The following is a 19,532-nucleotide window of genomic DNA, read 5'->3' as shown; positions in this document are numbered from 1 at the left end:
GCACAAACCCCAGGTATTCACCCCCGTCACAGGGGCTTGAAATACACTTTGTTTTTTCACTGCTTTTAAAAGTGAAAAACTGGTTTTTTTTTCACTGCTTTTAAAAAGATAAATGCCTTCTCCAGAGAGTTAGCTCTTTCTGTAACACGTTACCCAATCCTTCCGAGAAACAAGGGTCTGTCTGGTAACAGTGAGGCTCTCAAGTGCTCCTTTTCCAGCCTTGTAAGGTCATGATTGCCAGGTTCAAGCAGCCACAGGATCTTGGAATGGTATAAAAAGTAGCTCTGTTAGTGATGGAAATTCAGCTGGAGATTAATTCATTGCTGCTCTTTTTTTTTTTCTCCTCTCTTGTCTACCATGAGGAAGAGGGAAATCGTGATGGATGGTTTTGATAGGGATGACCCAGATGTGCAGCCACCTGTAGCACAGCCCTGCTGCTGTGACTCCTGCCTTCTGTGAGCAGGGTTTGCTAGTGGAATGTGGGAAAGGGAGAGAGCAGGGGCTCTGGATGTGCTTTAGGATTCCCTGGCATCCCTCACTGGGAGCAGGGATGAGGGCGAGAGGCACGGGAAGGAGTTTGTCAGGGAAGGGAGCTGCCTCAGGGATGTGTTGGAAAGGGGAATTTGCTCTCCATCTCCCTTTCTGCCTCTGAAAAGTTCATTTCTGTTTATTTGGGGCAGAGGGGAAAGCATGGGCGCCTGCAGCAGGGTAGTGTGAAGGATGCTGCTTCACCTACTCCTGCAGTTTTCCTCTGTGACAGCCATAAGAGCAGGAGGAGGCAAAAGCAGTTTTCTGGCTGGTGTCAGGAGACTGTTCCATGGCTGGTGTTAGGAGACTGTTCCTTCTGTTCTTGGGACAGAAGGCAGAAGGAAAGGGCAGCAGCTCTGTCAGGGGAGACGTGTTGTGTTGTGTTTGTGAGGTTCCCCAGGACGAGGTGAGAGATGAGGAATCTGACTCTGTGTTCTCAGAAGGCTGATTTATTATTTTATTATATTGTATTAAAGAATGATATACTAAAACTATACTAAAGAAAGAGAAGGATACAGACAGAAGGCTTAACAAGAATGAATAATAAAAACTCCGGATTGACTCCTCAGTGTCTGCCACAGCTGATGGTGATTGGTCATTAAGTAAAAATAATTCACATGAAACCAATCAAACATGCACCTGTTGGTAAACACTCTCCAGACCACATTCCAAAGCAGCAAAACACAGGAGAGAAAAAATGAGATAATATTGGTTTTCCTTTTTCTCTGAAGCTTCTCAGCTTCCCAGGAGAAATCCTGGTGAAGGGATTTTTCAGGAAATGTGACAGTGCCAGTGCTGTGCCAGCGAGCTCTGGAAATCAGGGCGGGCAGTCCAGGGCTGTGAAGCACAGAGACGGTGCCAGCAGTGCCCAGACTTTGCACTGTGCCAGGTGAAATGCTAATGGGATGAGAGTGGCAGCAGGGAGTGAGATATCCCTGAGAAACCAGAGCAGAGAATCACAGTACCCAGAGCTGTTGTACAGACCAGCGGGAAGCTGCTGCCTTGAGAATTATCTGAATTTGGGCAGGGTCACAGAGGGATGTCTGTGGTAAAACTGGGGAGTTTGTAGAAGCATGAAAACATTGTCAGGAGAAGTAAAACCCTGTTTACTTTAGAGAGGAGCTGAGTCACACGAGGCTGTGACAGGGAGAAGTAAAAAGTGGTATTTTTTACCAGGTGCAGAACTTTTTTACCGGCTTCCTTTTGCACTTTATTGTAGATCAAGAATGGTCAATTTCATGGTCAAGCTGATACAAATACTAGAGAAAACATAAGTTTTTGTACAAACTGGTAATGAACAATTATGGAAGCTTGGAATAATGACATTTTCAGTAACAGTTTTTGGCACAACACAGAAGGTAATGATTGACAGAATTTTATCTTCACTTAACTAAGCTTAATCCAGCATCCTCTGGGATGCAGGAACTAAGGAGTTCTTGGGGAGTCTGTTCATCTCTTGCAGGGATACTTTTCCATCCCCTGGGCTGTGCTGTTTGAGGTGGTGCAGGCACTTCACCTGGAGCTTGATGAGCCATGAGTGCATTTCTGCTGAGCTCTGCCTGTCCTTGAATTTTCTTTGTTCTCAGGGTGGAGCAGAGGCAGGCCCCAGCAGCATGCGTGTGGAAATTTCACTTCCAGAGGTTGGGCAGCTTTTCAGAGTTAAAATAAACCAAAAGTCACATTTTGCTGTTGCCATGAGAACCGTGGAGCTGTTGTTGGACCTTCGGAGTGTGCTCTGCCCTCCCGACTCCAGCTGGGCTTTGTTGAGAGCAGTGCTGGGCTGGGAGGGGCAGGAGCTTTGTGGGACCCTCAGCGGGCTCTGTGCTCCTTAGGAGGGAGCTGGGGAGCCTCCCTGGGGGTCTGTGGGAGCTGTAGGTTTTGTGGGGGCTGTGGGTTTTTTTCCTACTGATCTTCACATAGAAAATATGTCAGAAGGTGTGTGGTGAGGGGCTGTTGGTGCAGGGACCCTGCCCTGCTTGGGTGCTGCCTGCAGCTTGGCTCTGGTTCTGTGCCTCACTCCTGTGGTACAGGTATTATCAGGAGTGTGCTTTCCCTGCCCTTCTGCACCTTTCCATATAGGTCAGGAGCCATGGAAATACAGCTTTGAAATCCATGGAAATACAGCTTTGAAATCCATGGAAATACAGCTTTGAAATCAGGTGTAAGGAGCAGGCTGCTTGTCAAAGCCAGGTGTAGGATTTCTGGGGCTTTTGTTGGTTGGGATTTTTTTTTCCCTGAGGATGCTATATTTATGGTCCTGGCTGCTGATGATTTTGGAAGAAAAGCATCTCCCAAACCAGCCTAGGCAAAGGGCTAATCCATTTATGACCTGTTTATGCAATCACAAGCTCAGATCCTGGTGGTGGCTGTCTGCAGTAGGTCTGGTGGTGCAGGGGCTCACTGGACATGTCCCTGAGGGTCTGGGGCCACAGGGACAGGGCTGTGGGAGGGCAGCTGTGGAGCAGGGCTGCAGCTCCTTCAGCTGTGTGCTGATCTTCCAGCAGGGCTCCTCATTCTGTCCTCAGGCCACCACACCACTGCTCTCCACCTCTGTGTTGGCTTATGCAGAAGCTCATGCTTGTTCCAGCTTTTTTTCTTCCCCTGAAATATTTCCCTGTTGTAATAACTGCAGGAACGATTCAGGGAGACAGAGATAATTCAGCTGGTTGTGAAACCAACCCTCCAAAACCCAAAGCTGCCACCATGAGAACAATAGATAAAAGGGACAGACGAGAGAGGAGGAAGGGCAAGCATATTTCGGAAAAGCTGTGCTGTTTTTGGCTCTGGCCAACAGTTTGCATAGAAAGTAGTTTATTGTCAGTGGGAGCTGTGGATACCTGCCAGCTCTCCTGTGCAGCAGTGCTTTGTGCCAGAGAAAGGCCCTGCCTGTCAGGTCTTCCCTGCTCCAGCCCCCTGCCCATCAGCTCTTCCCTGCTCCAGTTGGCTGCTCACAAGCACTTTTCCATCTTTGTTGCCTTTCTTCACCTCAGCATTGTTGAGCCGAACCCTCCACTGCAGTGGATGAGTTTTTTCTCCTCTTCCAGCTCTGGGGTTGGCTGCTCTTGTCTCCTTTGGTTGCTTGGAACTCCCTGTCCCATGGGACCCCCATCTCCACACCAGCCTGCTTTGTACCCTGTAGGAGCTGGGTGTCTGCTGTTCCATCTCATTGGGGTTCCTGTGCCTTGCTTGCTGCTGAAAATAAATGTGCCTGTGAGATCAGAGGGCAGTTGGGGAACGTGAGGATGTTGTTCAGCATTGTAAGGTGGTGTTCTTCGTGCTGGGAAGTGCAGCCAGGATGAGTTTGGCTGTGTTTCTGCAGCACTGAAAGTTGTAAACTCCAGCCAGAGCCATCTGGAATAGCGTAAGGAGCTCCTGAGTTCCCACGTGGAGATCTGGGTCACACACAGAGCCTTTCCAGGAGTTCTGAGCTGTCTGATCTGTCCTTTTTTCCACTCCACCTCACTTCCATGCTCATAAGTGGAACAGGTGAGCAGTGTTGCTGGAGAGGCTGAGCCTGGCAGGGACAGGAACTCCCAGCAAGCACACGCTCGTGCACTCCCTGTCTTATGGAAAGAGGCTGCTCGAAATGCAGCGTCTGCATTGTCTTAGTTCTGTTATGAAATGCAGAGCAGGCACAAAGACAGGGAAAAATGACTCATGTGCTTATTGTCCATGGGAATATCTCAGGGAGGAAGTGCAAGTCAAGCTCTCCAGAACCTGGGTTCTGAGTGTGTAATGTAAAACTGGTGCTGGGTAATTGTGGAGTTGTGGAAAATACCTTGTTGCAACGTTCAGTGCTTGGAAAAGTAATTCTCTCTCTTTGAAATACGCTATGGTACAGAACTTTGGAAAAACTCTTCATTGTACCAGAGCTTTAGAGGGTGTCACAGTGTTGCTTTACTATAAAGCCAGCAGCTAGAACATTAATAAGAACAGCATTCCATCTCACTAGCCCAAAATGGCACTGCAGCTGAGGCAGGATGTTTAACAGTCTTTACCTCTGCTGAGAAAATGAAGAAAACTCTTTGTTCTGGTTCCCATTAAAAATCATCCAATCCTGAATAGCTACAGTTGAGAAAGAAAACTGTTAGCTTCCTTTTTTATAAGTTTTCCTGCTTTTCCTTAGGAAGAAGAGTTTGGCCGTGGTGGTGGTGGCCTGGCAGCCCTGCTGTGGAATTCTGTGGCCAAGGTGATGCCCCTGGTGCTTGTGCCTTGTGCCAGCACCTAAAGCAGGGCAGGCTTGAGCAGCCTCCACCACACCACAAGGAGACTGGTGCCAGCACATGGGGAAACCACAGGGACCCTCTTATGTGTGTCCTTGTTAGCAAGGTTAAAATCTCCACGTGTCCCTGTTTTCACAGGGAAATCCTTGGAAGGCCAAAGCTCTGAAAAAGGTTCATCTCTAACTTCTATTTTCTATTGCTCTGTTGAGTGAAATCTGTTTTAGAATAGAGATGCCCTAGGCAGGATTTTAGGGGTGGTGGGCTGCAAATTCTGCTGTGGGACAGACAGCTGGCCCTGCTCCAGCCTGGAGGTGCCAGAGGAGAGCTTTTCCTGGTGTCAGTCACTGTGTTGAGCTCGGCTGTGGACCAGGTCCACTGCTATTTACTCTGATTTTTGCCAATGCTGGATGTAGCCTTTGTAAACACTCCTATTGCCAAATTAAGCTTTTCCCCTTCCAAAGTCACCTTAAATGACATTGTTCTTCTTTACCCCTTGCTTGGAAGAGTTTGCCACCCGAGAGAGGCAGAGGCTCTGCCTGAGGTCAGGGGCCGTGGCAGTCTCTGTGTCCTCCCTCCCTCATGCCATTGCTCCATGCAGTGACACAGAGAAGCCTCTCTGGCTTGGAAAAGAGTTCCTCTGCTTTGAAAGCAGCTTGTATGTGGAACTGAAACTGCTTTGCTCAGGCTACCAGAGTGTTTGTTGTTAGGGGAGATCCCTGATGCTGCATTACCGCTTGTGCTCCTTCTTGGAAATGCAGCCCGCCCGCTTCCATCAGCTTAATCTTACTGGTGCTCACAGACTAAACTGACAGCAAATTCCATTCTCTAACATTTGTAAAGCATTGAAAGGACAAAGTGTTTGAAGCTTCAAATGATTGCATTTGGTTTACCAAGGTAAATGGTTTTTTTTTGCTTAGAAAACAGGGGTACTTCAGGCTGCTTTAGGCTCTTCCCCCAAACATGCCCCTAGATGACTCCTGTGTATCCTGAGAGAATTGGTCCCATTTACTGCTGATGGCTTGGAATGCAGATTCCCGGGCAGCCCTTTCCCAAACATTCCCTCCTGGCATGGCATGGAGTGGCCTGAGCAGAGCATGATCTGTGCAAGGCAGACAAGTCTCAGGTTGGGCAGCCCTCTCAACTGGATGTGCCAGGGAACCTAACACAAGGCTTGGAACCTGCAAAGAACCTTTTCCTTTGTCCTTAATCACCCTGTGAGGCATTGGCCTAAGATTTGAATCTCTACCCCACTGCTTTTTTGCCTGTGATCTGTTTCCAAAGTAGTGGACAGAACTGGGAATAATTCAGAAATCCTTGTGAGAGAGCCCATGTTCTGCTTGTTGGGAAGGGGATTAATGGGTGGGAGGAAATCCCTCTTCAGTTTGTTACTGAAGGCCTCCAAGGTCTCCATTGCAAGAGGGCTGATTTGGTGTGTGGGTATCTTCTGGCTTAAAAAAAAAAAAGGGTTTTTTTCTTCCTCCCTTGAATCTGAACCAGCATAGGAGGCGTGGAACTGACACATGAGCACGTTTGTCCAGGTGATTAGGCAGACATGGCATGTCCAGGGCTGACCAGCCTTGTGCCAGGAATATTGTAGAAATCAGCCAGCTGTCTTGTTGACATTGCTAAAACAGAGCTTCACTTAGCAGCACCAAGGAAAAGCTGAAGGGGAAGCAGAGCAAGGGTTGAGTGAGTCAAAGGTAGTGAGACAAGTTCTGCCCCTCGTGTTCATGGATATTTCTTGTTACTGGAGGTGTGGAAATGAGCCAAAGGCATGCTCTGGCTTCAGTCAGATGGTGCTGGGTGGGAAAGCAGAGATGCTCTCCTAGGATGAACTTCAGGAGCTGTGGAGGAATGCACCTGGCTCCCGTGGGATGGGGAGCTGCTGGCAGTGTCCATTCCAGTGGGCTTAGAACCACTGCCCTTTCAAACCCAAGGGGGCACAGGACCTTTTAAAATGCAAATGTTCTGGCTGCTTCAAGATGATCAGGAGTTGCCTTTCCTCATGTATCCACTGCTCTTTTCCTTCAGGTTACGATGCCCTGAGCTATTCTGTGGGAGATGGTGACAAGTGGAGCGGGCGGCAGCTCCTGCAGGCACGTGAGCAGAACGTGAGCGACGTTCCAGAGGATGGGGGACAGCAGCTCTACATCAGAAACTGCACTGAGCCAGGTAGGAATGAAAGCTGCCTCCAGCTCCTCAGTCCTGCTGGTGGCTTCCTCACATCTGTACTGCCAAGTCTTGCTTATTTTTAAGTCCATAAATGCATTTCCTCAAGTTTTGGGGAGAGGAGGGGAAGGGTTTTTTTCTCTGTTCTTCAGGACTAATGTAGGTTACATGCCCCAGGAGAAATTCTAACAAATCCAGTTCTGGCTGCACTTCTCTGCCTATAATTTTTCCTCTGCCATAATCCTTAATAACATTTCTGGACAGATGGATGATTATGGTCTTTTTTAGACAGCAAAAACTTGTACAAAAATTCTTCTTCCTCAATTTTTGCTTGTTTGCATAACTTTAGCACAGTGCAGACCCAGTGTTGCAGCCTCACATCAGCAACTGGCAGTAATATTTTCCCCCACTGTGCTCAGCACCTTCTGTTTCACTATTGCAGCTGTTCCTGCTGCCCTCACCAAATAGAATGGTCTGTAGGAAGCATGGGAGATTTTATTTGTGGTGAGTTTATTTGTGGGAGATTTTATTTCTCCTGGGTTTCCCCCCCGCTTTTTTTCAGAAAGTAGAACAATAACTACTGAGCACCCTGTGTTTTCTCAGGAGAGAGAAAGCAGAAATACCTAGATATGTGAAATTACTGTTTCCTCTTGAAATTGTCATGATGTGACATTCTGTAGTAGAAACTGATGCAAAGTAGTGCAGAAAGGAAGTGAAAGTGACAGAGTTAAGGTCCTGCCTGTGGTTTTGTCGATTTTGTTTGGGTTTTCACACTGCAAATGCAAATAACATTAAGTAGTGTTAAGTACTGTTGGTGTTAGGCCAGGTGGCAGTCAGAAGCATTTGGGAGTGTTCCACTCCCAAAATTCAGTGTCTGTGGGAGTTTTACCTGTTGAGCTCAGAGGGCTGAGGATGACCTGCAAGGATGCATCAGTTGTGCTGCTCAGCAAACAAGTGAGTAAAAGAGCTGGCAGGAGGGCATGGGCACATCAGTGACAGGGGTGCTGCCTGTGATCCTGCAGCAGCAGAGAGCAAAGTGCTGTTAGCTGTGCTTGCATGTCTGAAAGTGTGGCCACGAGTAGGGTGGCTCAAATCCTGGCACAGCCCTGGTAGCAGGAACTGTGCTTGTCAGGCAGAGCTGCTGGAAAGCTCAATCCCAGGGCAGCACAGCCCTTCCCTTTGGATCAGGTCCCAAATGGTGGCACAGCACTTGGGGTTTCACCAGGCATGGCTGCTTTGCCTTCTCCAAGGGCTGCTCAGGGAAACTGGGGCAGTTTGTGGTGCTGTTGCTGAGCATAATGCATGAGTGCTGTGCAACCAAAGGCTGGGGGCCCTTGTGACCTGGGAATCTGCAGAGCTCAAACCTCCCTCCAGCATCACCTGTGCTGGCCTGCAGGTGCTTCTCTTTCCCTTGAGCAGGTGTCAGGAGGGAAAGGCTGCCTGAAAAAGAGTTTTTTTCCTGCTTACTTCCCAAGTGAACCTGTATAAACACCTTGCAGCACGGCAGAAATGGATTGTTTAAGAAAGCAGTTTTACCTCACCTGCTGGTGGAGGGGAGTGGAATGCCTCCTGTTAAAATGTGCTGTGGTTTTTTGCAGTGCTTGGCTTCTGTGCTGTGTTGGCAATAAACACACCTTGACCTGCTAAAGGGAGGATCTGTGTCCTTTAGCTGCTCGGGTGATTGCAGGCTCATTTGAGTGCCTGCCATGACATTTGCCAACTGCTGCTTTCATTTCCTAATGGTTTATCCAATGACCTATCTAGCATCATTTCATCATCAGAACTGCTCCAGATAGTGGGGGTTTTGCTCTCTTTGCCATTGCAACAAAAACTGTAGAAATATTAAAGTGGCGAAATGGACTGATTCCAGCCTAAAGACCATTTTTAGGATTTTGTTTTGTTTTGTTTTTTTGGCCTTTTTCTGAGAAATGCCCATCATGGGCTCTGGCCTGGTCCTGTGGCTGATTGTGGTTGTGTTGAGTGCCTGTGGAAGCAGAACCACAGAGCAGCCTTCTGTCTTTTCTAAGGAGCCTCTTGTCTCTTGGTGCCTCTCCTCTGAGTGTCCAGCCTGCAGTCAGGGCTGCTTGTCCCCTCCCTCTTGGATCGTGGTGGCTTCTCCTGGCAGTGTCTGCTGTCTCCTACCCATCCCCTTGTCCTTGTAGTATCCACGTGAAGGAACTAGAGATGGGCAAAAACAATTTGGACAGTTTATTCACTGGAGTAGTGATGCTGTTTAAATAAAACACTTGTGATTCTGGGCCATGTTTGACAGTTTCAGCTCATGCAAAAGATGATGAGGAAAGAGTGAGAATGACTTGTGTCAATTCAGTCAAAGTATCATTTACTCACCCAGTCCTGTTCAGAAATGTGATTCACCCACTAGAAGCCAAGAAAAAGGATTAAGCTGGTTTAATGTTGGGTCAGGTCCCTGTGCTGCCGGATTCAGAGCTCAAATTGCACTGGAGGAGCTCCAAAGCTTGCTCTTCTTTCTTTCTTTCTTTCTTTCTTTCATTAGCTGCCAGAAGGTGACAGGCTCTGGGGCTGTGTCAGGGTGGCATGTCACATGTCTGGAGGTTCAGGTGGGAGGGGGTGCCCAGGTCCCTGTGCCAGCTCCTCACCAGACATATGCTTCCTCTGATGAGCTGTCATCACCTTCTTTCCTCCCCCTCTTTAGCACTTCCACTCCACCTCAGAAAGGCTGAAAATAAAGTAACAGCCCTGCTTAAATGTGCTGTTTTAAAGTCATTATCAGTAATGGCAGGAAATACTTGATTGCTGCAGGAACAAAAAGGTCTCCCTGTATTCATTTAGACCCTCAGGCATAAAAGTGCTTAAATTAAACAGCCAAAGAAGTTTTTGTGCAATTATTTTTTTTTTTACATTTCCTCATCTTATTTCAAAAGCAACTTTATCAATATTTCTCCAGTGAGTCACAGCTCATGGTAGTGTAATTTGTAGTGCTTGGCTGTGGAGCAGGTAACCCTTGTTGAATACTTACTTGTGGCTGTGTTTTTGGAGCCCCTTTGGCACTGAACCACACACCCAGACCCCCAAGGGTGGAGCTGAGCATTCTGATCTCTTTCCTCTCTTTTGTTTATGCACGTGGTGGGCTTTATGTGGTGTGAGTTCTGCTGGGCTGTCATGTCCAGAGAACTGCAGAGTTTAGAAAGGCCTTCTTCCCAAGCAAATACAGCAGCCTATTCACTCTTCACATGAGTGATTTAGTGTTTTGTTTTCCTTTTTTTCCTGTTCCTCCTTCAGCCTCAATCCAATTGAAAGTTGCCTTCCCTCAAGCAAAATTAATTTTATCCTAGCAAAATGAAAAGTAAAAATTTGTTCCTGCCTTGCAAGTTGCCAAACCTTGCTTTCACTTGGGGGAATGTTAGAAAAATAAATTGCTGTAAGTTTAGTAACAAAATATCCTTGAGGAATAGCAAAAAAGATGTTCTCCTCTCACTGAGCTATAAGTTTGGTGAATTTGACAGAAATTTGCTCGAACTTCTGCTTCCACACTTTGCTTCTGTTTGTCAACTTCAGACCTAAAGCGTCAGAAAAACCAGAATGTTGGGGTTAAAACCTCAGAAATGCAAACAAAACCACGCTTATTTCTTCTGGGTTCTTGTGCTGGCAGGGAGCTGGGTTCTCCCTTGGTGCAGCCAGGAGGGAGAGATGTTCTCATGGTGGGGACCAGGGGCTGAGCTTTGGTGCTGGGGCTCAGGGAGGTGGGTGCTGGTGCCCAAGTTGTGCCCAGACACTGGATTTGGCTGTGTCCCAAAGCTGCACCACCTCTGTCTGAGTGAGGGCTTTGGAGCTCTCCTTGCAGAGCTTCCTTTGTTAGAAACCACAGTGGAGGTTTTCCTTTTCTCTGCTGTGCTCTGGACTTGCTCAGAGCTTGGGCTTCACCTTCTGGGCTGGGCTTTTTTGTGGGACTGCTGCATTGTAGGGTCTCTTAGCAATGAGAGGTGGTCCCAAGTATTTTCTCTAGGATTTTTTAGCCATCCAAAGTGTGGCTGAGTGCAGGGGAGTGCCCTGAGGCAGGACCTGGTGTGTTCTACAGCAGGGCTGTACCTGGACAGTGTGCCAAAGGGGAAGCTCAGAACAGCTGCTTTTGGCTGGGTACTTGAAAACTCTGAATTGATCACCAAAACCATGCAGTTCCCTGTAAAACAGGGCCCTCTGGGCATACACAGGAGGCCAGTGGTGTTCTTCTTACTAAAATTTTGCCAGTGTTCCCATGTGATTATGTGTGCAACTCCAAGAGCCAGAGCTTCTGGGAGGAGCATAGCACAAAGCTTGTGAGATTAAAATCAAGAGGTGGTAGTGCTATTACCCAGTTCATCCTCGGTGTGTTCTGTTGCATCAGTGAAACAAAAGGAGGAGAAAGCAAACTCCAGATTCCAAAGCCAGCTTTGTCCCTGCAGTGTGCAGACTGAGGAGAGGTGCTGAGCTCCAGAGTGTCTTCCCCAAAAAGCTTCTGTCAGTTTTTCCAGAATCCATAACTACACATGTATCAAACAGCTTTCAGCCCTGAAACTTGAGTTAATGCTTGAAGCCCCTGCTTACACATTCATGTTTGATCTGTGAAATACTATAGACACACCAACATTTAAAGCATATGCTGATAACTACTTGCTCTGATTTCCTTCATTATCAAGCTTACTCCCTCTACCCTTCTAGCATCATAGACAAACTTTCAAACAGCTCGGGAAAGACACTGTCCCTCATGTGATCTGCTCAGGAGCCTCATACTCTGTCCCAACAAAAACAACTCACACATTTCACATGGCCTGGGGTCAGCAGGCGCCGAGGCAAATTCCTTCATTCCCAAATTTCTTGGTACTGCAAGTCTAAAATTTTTAACAACCAAAAATTTGCAGCAGCACAGTAATTAAACTGCTTGTTCTGAGGGAAAAGAACCTTGGCTCAGCCTTCAGAGCCTCAGCACAGCCGGGATGTGCACCTGTAGTGTGGGCAGATCTCTCAGGCTGGGACTTGTTTGCTCCACTGGTGATGCTTGTGATGAGCCTGTTTTAATTGCTTAACTGTTTTAATTCCTGCTTTAATTGTTGTTCCTGGTGGGAAATGCTGTGTTGTCATGGGCTGGCTGTGCAGGGAGGGCTCACAGAGCTCTGGGGGAAGATCAGTGTGGCACGCTGCACAGGGAGTGAGGAGCACCAAAGGTTAATTGCCTGTTGCTGCCCAAGAATCATGTTCATAGTCTTGAGAAGTGATGGCAAGGGGGGAGGAAGAAAGGAGTAATCCTTGTAGGTAAAAAAGAACAGAAGCTGTACACTTGCTGCTGCCCAAGGCACAGGAGGAGGAGATTTGAGAGTCTGTCAGAAGTGCAGCCCCATCTGCATGGTAGCTCTCCATTGGTGGAGTGGGGAAGCCCTGTGTCCTTTTTTATGATTATGTTTCCCCCTCTGGAATAACTTTAAAACACCCAGAAATTTTCTTGGTTTTTGGATTTATTTTGGCTTTTTTCCTCCATTACTTTTTTTGTTTGTTCTTTGTATCTAGAGGAATGAGGCTTGCTTCCTTGACCTTTCAGCAAGCTTGGGTTACTCCTTTGGTTATTTTGTGTTGTGGAAAAGGCAGCAGAGAGGCTTAAAATACTGAAAGGGGACCCTTGCTTCCAAATCTTTAAATGCCTTTGCATTTAAAAGGTGTTAAGCAACAAAGCATGACTTCAAATGTGAATAAATATCACATTGTGCCTCCCTGAATTGGGTTTTACTTCTCTGACACTTGAGGATGCCAGGCTGCTGCTGTGCATCACTCTGGTAATCTGAGAAGTCTTCCATGAAGCCTGTGACCTGAATTTCTAAGGAGGCACTGAAAAAAAAAAAAGAAAAAAAAATTGTCAAGTCAGACTTGCTCCTTTCTCTGGGAAGAAAATGCACTTGGATTTTCACATGCTGAGCATGGAAAGCAGCACCAGTGGAGGGTTTGGGGCTGGCAACTGGGAAGAGCCAATGTGGTCCCCTTGTTTGGTGGCTCTGGCTGCCTCGGGCCATTGCTGAGGTGCAGATGGCTGCTCACAGCTGCAATAACATTGCAGTGATTGTGCACCAGATGTAGATGTTCTAGACTGGCCAGATACCAGAATGGTTTATTTTTATTTTTTTTTTTCCACACCTGAATTATTCACCTGGCATAAATAAACGCAAATTGTCCACTTATCATTGAAAAATACATTGCTGCATTTTTGTAAAATGTCCTGATTCTCCCCAGGAAAATCTGTGCTGCTGTAAATTTTTGGTTGTTAAAAATTTTAGACTTGCAGTACCAAGAAATTTGGGAATGAAGGAATTTGCCTCGGCGCCTGCTGACCCCAGGCCATGTGAAATGTGTGAGTTGTTTTTGTTGGGACAGAGTATGAGGCTCCTGAGCAGATCACATGAAGGACAGTGTCTTTGCTGAGCTGTTTGAAAGTTTGTCTATGATGCTAGAAGGGTAGAGGGAGTAAGCTTGATAATGAAGGAAATCAGAGCAAGTAGTTATCAGCACATGCTTTAAATGTTGGTGTGTCTATAGTATTTCACAGATCAAACATGAATGTGTGAGCAGGGGCTTCAAGCATTAACTCAGGTTTCAGGGCTGAAAGCTGATGTAGCTCTAAGATCCAGGACAAGCCTTTCTTAGGGTTCTGTTTTAAATTTGGTATTTTTGAGCTATTACTGCAAAGGAAGAAAAATAACATCTGGCCCCATGTTGCAAACTGTATTTTTGTTGCTTGTTTTTTGGTTCTTGCCAGTAGTTAGTAGTTAAAAATCAAAGGTCCAGATTTTCCACGAGTGTAAATTATTACTGGCATCATTGACTTCATTGCATTTACACTAGATTTAAATGACCAAGAATCAAATAAACCATCCCAAGTCAGGTTTTAATACAGTCAGGGTGGAGTTTTTATCATCTGCAATCTGCATTTTAAGCAGTGCTTAATTGTGTAGTTTTTATATACAGACACGTGCGTAAATTCACTTATGCATGCACAGAATAATGGCTTCAAGTATTAATGCTGAAGCAGTTTGATTTAATGTGCAGCAGTGGGTAAAACAAAAGTATTTAATTAAAATGCCCTTTTTTTTGTGGACTGCATTAAAAAGAATTCCCAGATTAGATACTGGCTGCCCCTATGTGCAGGTCCTTTGTCATTTCCCTGCTGCTCCTGGTAGGAAATGGAGAGGTGAGTGGTTTTTCTTTCCCAAAGATCCAAAATGCCTAATGCTGGCAGGGGGGTGGAGAGCTCCTGCTTCAGCCCAGCCTCTTCAGGGGCTCTCTCTTGGGGTCAAAGTCTTCTGTGCTGGCTGTGATGAAACCACACAGAAAGGGGGATCATCCCTCCGGTCCAGAACTGTCCATGCCAGCAGGGCACGCTCCAGGCAGATGGGGGGAGTTACAGAACAGGGTGCCAGCTGCTTGGAGAGTTCAAACCAGGCATACACACCATGGTCACCAGCATGGAGAGCACTCTGTGGATGCTCATCCAGGGGTACTGAGTGGTTTTCAGATTTGGTTTCGTTTCCATCTTGAATGTCAGGATTTTAGAATATGGTCAGATACCCTAAAATTTCAGGATTTCAGTGTCAAATATCTTCTAAAAGGCTTATGCTGGAGCTTTGGGGAAAAAAGTAATGATTGTGGGGCAGCAGCTTCATGAGCTGTCTGGCAGCTTCACTCTTGGGGGAACTGCTGCCCCCCAGCTCATGGTGTGCCTTTGCCAGTGATCAGAAGTAGTGTCCAGTCAGTGCCACAGCTTTCTGTCCTCACCCCTGGTCTTGGCAGTGTCCCTTATAGGCATGAGGTTGGATGAGGATCTGACAGAAACTCTCAAGGTTGTTTGCACAGTCGTGGTTGTGCCTCTCTGCTGGAGGGGGAAATACTTTGGAATAAACCCTTTCCTTGGTTTTATATGTATGTGCATATCAAAAAGAGAGGTGGGATAAAAGGAAGCGAGCAGTCCTGAGCAGAGTGAGTGTAACCAAGGCCAGTCCTGGTGAACACAAACACAGGAGCAGTGTCAGCACAGGCACCTGGTGATGGATGGGCAGCTGCTGACAGCCTGAATGGCCACTTCTAATTAGCACTCATTAAAAGTATCAGAAGAAACCAACTGGAGGATCAGCTCCTGCCCCCATGAGTGTGAGTCCCCCGTGACCCAAGCTTGGCAAGCTGTGTGGCCCAGGAGAGCATCCTGGTGATTCCCCAGCACTGCAGCTCCACTCCCAAAGGGCTCTGAGGAATCATGAGCCAGAGGTGTGCTGCCTTCCCATCTCTTAATTGGCAGCAGAAGAGGAGGAAAGGAGAAAGTGATCATTATTTTATGTTAAAACAGAGATAATTACTGCTCTAGAATTTCACCAGAAAACAAAGCGGCGATTAATTATTGATCGTCAGAACTCTGGCACAGCTCAGCAGAGTGGGGGTTCACATGTCCTGGGGGCTGGGACACGGGGAGCCCTGTGCCTTGTCACTCTGCAGGGATGGCTCCCTCAGGGGGAGGCTGCTTTGGAGTCTCTTGAGGCTGCTGCCCACGGGAGCTCAGCCTGTTGCTCCATAAAACCTGGCTGCAGGCTGAGTGCATGATGGGATCCCTGCCTGTGCTCGTGGTAGAGATGTCAGTGTGCCACAGCATGCCTGGAGAAGGGCCCTGGCAGTGGCAGAGGTGGCTGCTCAGGCTGGAGGGGTGTGTCTGACCCTGCCTTCTGGCTCCCTGTACACCCAGTGCCATGTTCACTGGGAAAAGTGCAAGCAAAGTGTAAGATGTGTTTGCCACCGGGATGGGGCCAGTGGCCTGAGTGACACTTCCCCAGTGCACTCTTGCATCTCCCAGTTACCAAGTCAGTAACTGGTATCTCTGTATGAAATAGCTCCTTGTGTCTCATTTTCCCTGGGAATTTGAGTGTGTCCTGTACCCTGTGTGAGCCCTTTGTGCTCCACAGTAAGAGTTGCTGAGCTTCGTGCTGCCTCTTGAGAGGAGGCCAGTGTGATGAGGAAAATGGAAGGAGGGGGCATGGATTTTCTGTGAGAGGACACCAGAGCCACTCTTGAAGCAAGCAGGATCTCAAGGATGTCCTCCAGGGCAGTTGGTTGCTGCAAGGACCCTCAGTGAGGCAGGATGCTTCATGCAGGGATACAGTGACTTTCCTGTAGCCATAGCAACAGCTGGAGATGTGGTGGTGGCTGCCAGCATCCCTGGTCTGATGGGTCTGTGAGAGAGGTGTGGCTGCAAGGCCAGGCAGGGCAGGGACCCACAGCCATCCAGGTGAGCAGGGCAGGTGTGCTGAGACTGTCCAGCTGTGCTGCCAGATCCTTTCTGGTCACTGCACTGTGCCCCCAGCCCCCAGAGCTGAGGGGTGGGCAAGGGACCAGAGAGGACAGCTCAGAGAGCAGTGGACAGGGCAGTGCAGATGGATCCCATCCCACGAACCATGTCTTGGAGTGAGACTGTTGGATCCCTGTGGAGCCAGGCTCCTGTGGGTAGTGCTGAAGCTCGCCCTCTCCCCCATCCCCAGGTACCAGGATTACAGATTTAATCAGGATGCAGGAGCTGACAAATACCTGGGCTGGGAGATGGAAAGTTCCACTGAGCCACCACCACTCCTGTGCTTGGGGGGAAGCTGGCAGTGGGGGAATGGAGCTGTTCATGCAGCCTCTGCTTGAATTAATTTTATGTTCTTCTTGCACTTGGGTTCCTCCTTTGGACATGTCTTTCCAAACTCACTTTTTCTTAAAAAAACCCCATAAATTCCAAGTGAAGCTTTTGCTGAAAGCCAGTACATCTTATGCCCTACCTCCACTGCCTCTGTGCTGAATGGTTTGGATTGAATCCTGTCTCCTGGGAAAGACTCACAGGGACATTTAACCCGCCCTCAGAACAGAATCAAAGAGTAGGTGAGCACACAGGGAGCCAGGAGGACCCAGCAGCCCTCAGAGGTGAGTTATGTGATACATCCTTACCCATAACCTGCCTGGCCAGGTTTCCTTGGAGCTCCTGGTGGTGTTTGGTGGCTGCTGGAGGAGCCCTTGGTGTGCAGGCACACGTGCACCCGTGTTGGAGCACACATGTGACAGCCTGGGTGTTGTTTGCTCTGCAGAGCACTTGGAGTGCTCTGCCCAGCCAGGGACAGCAGAGCTGAAGACAGGATTGATGTTTCTTCCCCTGGCAGATTGTTCCATGTAGGAAATTCCCTGCTGCTTTGAGCCTATAAATCAGCATCGGGTGGTCTTTTAAGGGTGTGTGCTGTCAGTCAGTTTCCCATCCTATTCTGACTTTGCAGATCCATGGCACATTCCCAGTGGAGGTGCAGACTTGCCTGCAGCCAGTGGGACTAGAGAAAGTCTTATTGCTTTGGCTCCTTTTCCCAGCCCCATGGATTTTTGATCCCACAGTGACTCTGCTTCTGCAGTGAAGCTGGGGTGTCACTGGTGGACAGGGCTGGTGCCATCCCCTTCTCCTACAAACGGGGTGCTGCCAATCCTGCTGGAGCTTGGGCAGGCAGAGGGCTGGTGGGGTTAAAGCAGAGCCTGTTGCCCAATTTCAGAGGGAGGAGGTTTGCAAGCAGACCAGTTTTAATTTACTGCCTTGTAATTAATTGTTGTGGTGTTGTTGTGGGTCCCGGGACGAGTGAGAGATGAGAATTGACTCCCAAGTTTTTAGAAGGCTGATTTATTATTCTATTTTATTCTATTCTATTCTATTCTATTCTATTCTATTCTATTCTATTCTATTCTTCTAATGCTATACTAAAACTACACTAAAGAAAGAGAAAGGAGACATCAGAAGGTTAGAAAAAAATGATAATAAAAAACCTGTGACTGACCAGAGTCCCAACACAGCTGGACTGGGATTGGTTATTAATTAAAAACAATTCACATGGAACCAATCAAAGATGCACCTGTTGGTGAGCAACCTCCAAACCACATTTCAAGCAATCAGATAATTATTGTTTACATTTCTTTTCTGAGGCTTCTCAGGAGAAAAATCCTAGCAAAGGGATTTTTCATAAAATATAACAGTAACGCTGCCTTATTTTTCTACTCCCACAAAACTAGCAGAAGAAGCACATACTTTAGAGTTTATCTGTAAAACTCAAAGAACTAAGTGAACTGCTCAAAGGGTATTGCTGTGAGTGTATGGAGAACTGAAGCAACCTGGAGGCTTGTGCTTGGTGCTGGGAAGGTGCCAGGCTGTGTGCCATGCCAGGTTTGTGCTGGAAATTGCAGAGGAGGGAGGCTCTGTGCTGTGCAGAGATTCCCCTGCTGGGCAGGACAGGCTGTGTGGGAAGCTCAGGAATGGTTTGGGGTGGTGTTGCCCATCTGACAAGTTGTGTGGCACAGCAGCAAGGGCTGGGGCACTCAGGGCTGTGAAAATGAGGTCATCTGATTTTTTTGGGGTAAACAGAAACTGCTGGGGTGGTTCTGTACGGAGCCTCAGGTGTGGCTGTCAGGGCAAATCCGTCCTTATTTCTTGACATGCTTAGCAGCAGGCACAGTGGGATGGCCTCAGAGTGCTGACACAGGCAAACACACTCTGGAGTGGCTGTGCACTGTTTATATGGAGGTGAAAATACTTACAGGAAAGGCAGAATAAATACTTCCCTCTGTTGCCTTTATTGTTCTCTTTTTTAAAAACATTATTAATTTTTTTTTTTTTTGGTTCTTCTGTGTAATACTGTTTTTTGTTCACTCCAAATTTCAACAGAACGGTTTCACCTGCTTTTTAATTTTTGGGTGAAAGTGCTTGAGACCCTCATATTCACATTTCAGCATGATGGTGCCACAGGTGATGCATCCTCTTCCCAACCCAGAGTGTCCCCTCAGGAGGTTGGGAGCAAGCTCCAGGATCCTGTGGAAGGCTGGAACAGCTGAGGAGAAACCTGTGCTGTTCCAGCTCTCCTCAGGCAGTGTGTCCTGAAGTGGGAGATGGAGCTGCAAGTTTTTGGATTGAAGCACTTTGTTTATAACATTGGCTGCAGCAAACAAGTCTGGAGAAGCATTAAATCCTGAAGCAATTAAATGTATCTGCAAAGATTTTTTTTTTTTTCCTTTTGTGAGATCCTTTTGCCAGCTGTTGTTTATGGAAAAAATCTCAATCTTTTTTATGAGAACTGTTTTTAGGTTTCTTTGTGTTTGGGGCTGATTTATACATTATGCATTAGCTTGGGAAGGCAAAACATTTATTTACCAGCCTGAATATTTAGAGGAAGAATAAGTGGGAGTCAGTGCAAAGCCTGTATGGATAGCTTAGCTGGAGATTCAGAAGAAGTTTCCTGGTGTTAGGAATGGCACAATTAACTTGTAAGGGAAGAGTCAGACAATAAATGGACTTTCCTCTGCCTTTGTGTGGGTGACCCCTGTGGTAGTGTTCACAGGGGTCCCAGAACAAGGGAACAGATGAGAATCTTGACTCCACGTTTCAGAAGGCTGATTTATTATTTTATGATATATATTATAGTAAAAGAAAATTATACATTAAAACTATACTAAAAGAATAGAAGAAAGGATTTCATCAGAAGGCTTGAAAGGAATAGAAAGGAATAGAAAAGAATGATAAAATTTTGTGACTGACCAGAGAGTCTGATACAGCTGGATTGTGATTGGCCATTA

The 19,532-nt window shown here is 47.2% G+C and overlaps 1 protein-coding gene across 2 annotated transcripts in view; it reads left to right on the top strand.

Annotated features, from left to right (window-relative positions):
- Window positions 1-19,532, top strand: part of SLC24A3 (solute carrier family 24 member 3) — a 111,539-nt gene that overhangs the window by 11,380 nt on the left and 80,627 nt on the right. For both annotated transcript variants that reach the window (XM_054628885.2, XM_077176173.1), the window contains exon 2: window positions 6,783-6,923. In XM_054628885.2, coding sequence (XP_054484860.2) covers window positions 6,783-6,923 — 141 coding nt within the window. The remainder of the gene's footprint in view (window positions 1-6,782; window positions 6,924-19,532) is intronic.

This window comes from Agelaius phoeniceus, chromosome 3 (genome assembly GCF_051311805.1).
Source record: "Agelaius phoeniceus isolate bAgePho1 chromosome 3, bAgePho1.hap1, whole genome shotgun sequence".
Lineage (NCBI taxonomy): Eukaryota > Metazoa > Chordata > Aves > Passeriformes > Icteridae > Agelaius > Agelaius phoeniceus.
Note: the sequence above shows the minus strand (reverse complement) of the source record. Positions and strands in the feature narration are given on the sequence as shown.